Source organism: Trachemys scripta, chromosome 11, assembly GCF_013100865.1.
Source record: "Trachemys scripta elegans isolate TJP31775 chromosome 11, CAS_Tse_1.0, whole genome shotgun sequence".
In the NCBI taxonomy this organism is placed as follows: domain Eukaryota; kingdom Metazoa; phylum Chordata; order Testudines; family Emydidae; genus Trachemys; species Trachemys scripta.
In genome coordinates this window covers 75,439,955-75,443,136 of record NC_048308.1, presented here as the reverse complement: position 1 = coordinate 75,443,136, position 3,182 = coordinate 75,439,955, and the positions used below count along the sequence as shown (strand labels likewise).

The 3,182-nt window shown below is 50.5% G+C and overlaps 1 protein-coding gene across 1 annotated transcript in view; it reads right to left on the bottom strand.

Annotated features, from left to right (window-relative positions):
• Positions 1-218: 218 nt before the first annotated feature.
• Positions 219-3,182, bottom strand: part of LOC117884632 (zinc finger protein 239-like) — a 17,197-nt gene continuing 14,233 nt past the window's right edge. The window contains exon 5 of the mRNA XM_034785132.1: positions 219-1,561. Within this exon, the coding sequence (XP_034641023.1) occupies positions 822-1,561 (740 nt within the window). The 3' untranslated portion in view covers positions 219-821. The remainder of the gene's footprint in view (positions 1,562-3,182) is intronic.

Here is a 3,182-nt window from a genome sequence, read left to right as displayed (position 1 = left end):
CTACTGTAAGGCCTTGAAGGGAAGACAGTTGAAAAGTTCAGGCTACTGTGTACTTGAAGTGTCTGCTTCCCCCTAATGGCCACTGGTTGACATAAAGGCTGCTCTGTTAAGGGGGGGTCACTAGTAACTTTCACAGTGGTGAAGCACTGGAATGCGTTACCTAGGGAGGTGGTGGAGTCTCCTTCCTTGGAGGTTTTTAAGGCCCGGCTTGACAAAGCCCTGGCTGGGATGATTTAGTTGGGAATTGGTCCTGCTTTGAGCAGGGGGTTGGACTAGATACCTCCTGAGGTCCCTTCCAACCCTGAGATTCTATGGAGGAGTTTCTCTGTCCCTCCTCCCAGCAGGTTAGCAGGAGACAGGAAGGCCCATCAGTTCAGCACCAGGGCTGCAGCAGGGAGGAAGGGCTGACTGGGACTTCTCCTCCTCTGCCTTAGGTTTGCTGAGACCAGGCAAAGCCAGAGGGTTCCTGACCAGCTCAGGGTCAGCTGCTGCTGGAACCTGCCCCCAGTGGATACCTGGGAGCCAAATGCCCCTGCTGCGGGTGGGAATTAGGAAATGGAATTTTTACTATGGCCAGCCCCAGTCAGGGCAGTGAGAGAATTTCTCTCCTATGTGGAGAAGTCTCTGATGCGAGCACCAAATGAAGCTTCTGCCACATTCAAGGTCTTTATTCTGTGAGTTATCACATGTGGAATAATGTGTGAGCTCAGACTGACTTTTTTCCTGCAGTTATTGAAGCTTTTTCTATCATCCAAGCACTTATAGGGTTTCTCTCATGTGAATTGTCTGATATGAAGCAAGGTTTGATCTTCGAATGAAACTTACCCCACAGCTGAGGCACTTACATGAATGCTCTCCTGATGCTTTGAGCTCTCACTGAAACTTTTCCCACTCTCTCCTGTATGCACTCTCCAATGGGTATGAAGATTTGAGCTCCGATTGAAGCTTTTCCCACAGATCAAACATTTATAGGGTTTCTCTCCTGTGTGGATTCTCCCATGGTTACTAAGGTCTGAGCGGCGACTGAAGCTTTTCCCACAGTCCAAGCATTTATATGGTCTCTCTCCTGTGTGGATTCTCCCATGGTTACTAAGGTCTGAGCGGCGACTGAAGCTTTTCCCACAGTCCAAGCATTTATACGGTCTCTCCCCTGTATGGATTCTCTCATGGCTAATAAGGCCTGAGCTCTGACTGAAGCTTTTCCCACACTCCAAGCATTTATAAGGTTTCTCTCCCGTGTGGGTTCTCTGGTGTATAAGGAGAACTGATGGTGCACTGAAGCTTTTCCCACACTCAAGACATTTATGTGGTCCCTCTCCTGTATGCACTCTCTGATGGGCAGTAAGATTTGAGCTCCGATAGAAGCTTTTCCCACAGTCCAAACATTCATAAGGTTTCTCTCCTGTGTGAGTTCTCTGATGTATAATAAGGGTTGATAGTACACCGAAACTTTTCCCACACTCGAAACATTTATAGGGTCTCTCTCCTATGTGCACTCTCCGATGGGTAGTAAGATTTGAACTCTGATTGAAGCTTTTCCCACAGTCCAAGCATTTATAGGGTCTCTCTCCGGAATGGATTCTCCCATGTTTAATAAGATCTGAGCGCCGACTGAAGCTCTTCCCACATTCCAAGCATTTATATGGTTTATTTTCCTTGGGATTTGTCTGCTGGGCTGTGGTTTCCTGGGGATCCTTGCCTCCTCCCCCACATTCAATTACTTCCTTCACTTTCTTCCTTTGGCGGTTTCCCAACTTCCTCTCTGACCTGTGCCGATTACTCCAGGCTTTTCTCTGTTCCCAGTACTGGGAAAAATTCCCTTCAGCTCTTCTCAAAAACCTCCCCTGCAGTTCCACGTGGTCAGGACCTTCCTGCTGTGGATTCCCCTTCTCGTTCTCATTCATTGTCTCATCACCTGCTGGGGAAGAGAGAGAGAGTCCAGGCAGGAGTCATTGCCTGGGCTGGTAGAAAGGAAAGAATAGCCAAGAGAGAAAACACAATGCAATGTGTGATGGGGTCAGCACCCGCCTCTCGTGGGCATGTCTGCGTTCTTTATCCTCTGGTGACCCCTTTCAGTGGTTCTCAGTCGGTTTCTTCAACAACTCAGCCCTCTGGCTGAGTCACACACAGTGTCTGTGCGTGAACCAGAACAGGCCCCTTCCGGGGTACACAGTCCACGAGGCCTAGCCCAGTACCCCCCTGGTGCTGTTTCTCTAGCCCTGCCTGGGCTCAGTCCTAAAGTAGTCTCAGCCCTGGTAGGGGGCTGTATCCCCAGGGCTTCCCCCTTGGAGACACTATTTTCCTGGGGTCCTCCCCAGGCTCAGTCCTCACCCAGTCCCTTCAGCCAGATAGGAGCCCCTCAATGCTCCTCTGGTCGCTGCTTGCAAACGGTCCTTAGCTCGGTCTGAGCAGCCAGCCAGGAGCCTCTCACTCCCCCGGTCCCTGCCCCCACTTAGCTGTTGTTGTGCTGCAGTGCCTTCAGGCAGCTGGGCATGGAGTCCTTTTCCTCCAGCTCCCAGTAGCCGCTCAATCCAACAACTCTCTCTCTTCTCTGAGCTGCTGCTCCTTTTTATATGCCCCCCCCCCGGGCCCTGAGTGCTTGCTTCTTGTGCAGCCACTCTAGCCTGCTCGGAGGATCTCTCTACTGCTCCCTTCCTGGAATGGGTGTGGCAGAGCCCCGAGNTCATGGCTAATAAGGCCTGAGCTCTGACTGAAGCTTTTCCCACACTCCAAACATTTATAAGGTTTCTCTCCCGTGTGGGTTCTCTGGTGTATAAGGAGGACGGATGGTGCACTGAAGCTTTTCCCACACTCAAGACATTTATATGGTCCCTCTCCTATGTGCACTCTCTGATGGGCAGTAAGATTTGAGCTCCCATAAAAGCATTTCCCACAGTCCAAGCATGTATAGGGTCTCTCTCCCATGTGGATTCTGCTATGGTTAATAAGGCCTGAGCTCTGACTGAAGCTTTTCCCACAGTCCAAGCATTTATATGGTCTCTCTCCTGTGTGGATTCTCCCATGGTTACTAAGGTCTGAGCGGCGACTGAAGCTTTTCCCACAGTCCAAGCATTTATACGGTCTCTCCCCTGTATGGATTCTCTCATGGCTAATAAGGCCTGAGCTCTGACTGAAGCTTTTCCCACACTCCAAGCATTTATAAGGTTTCTCTCCCGTGTGGG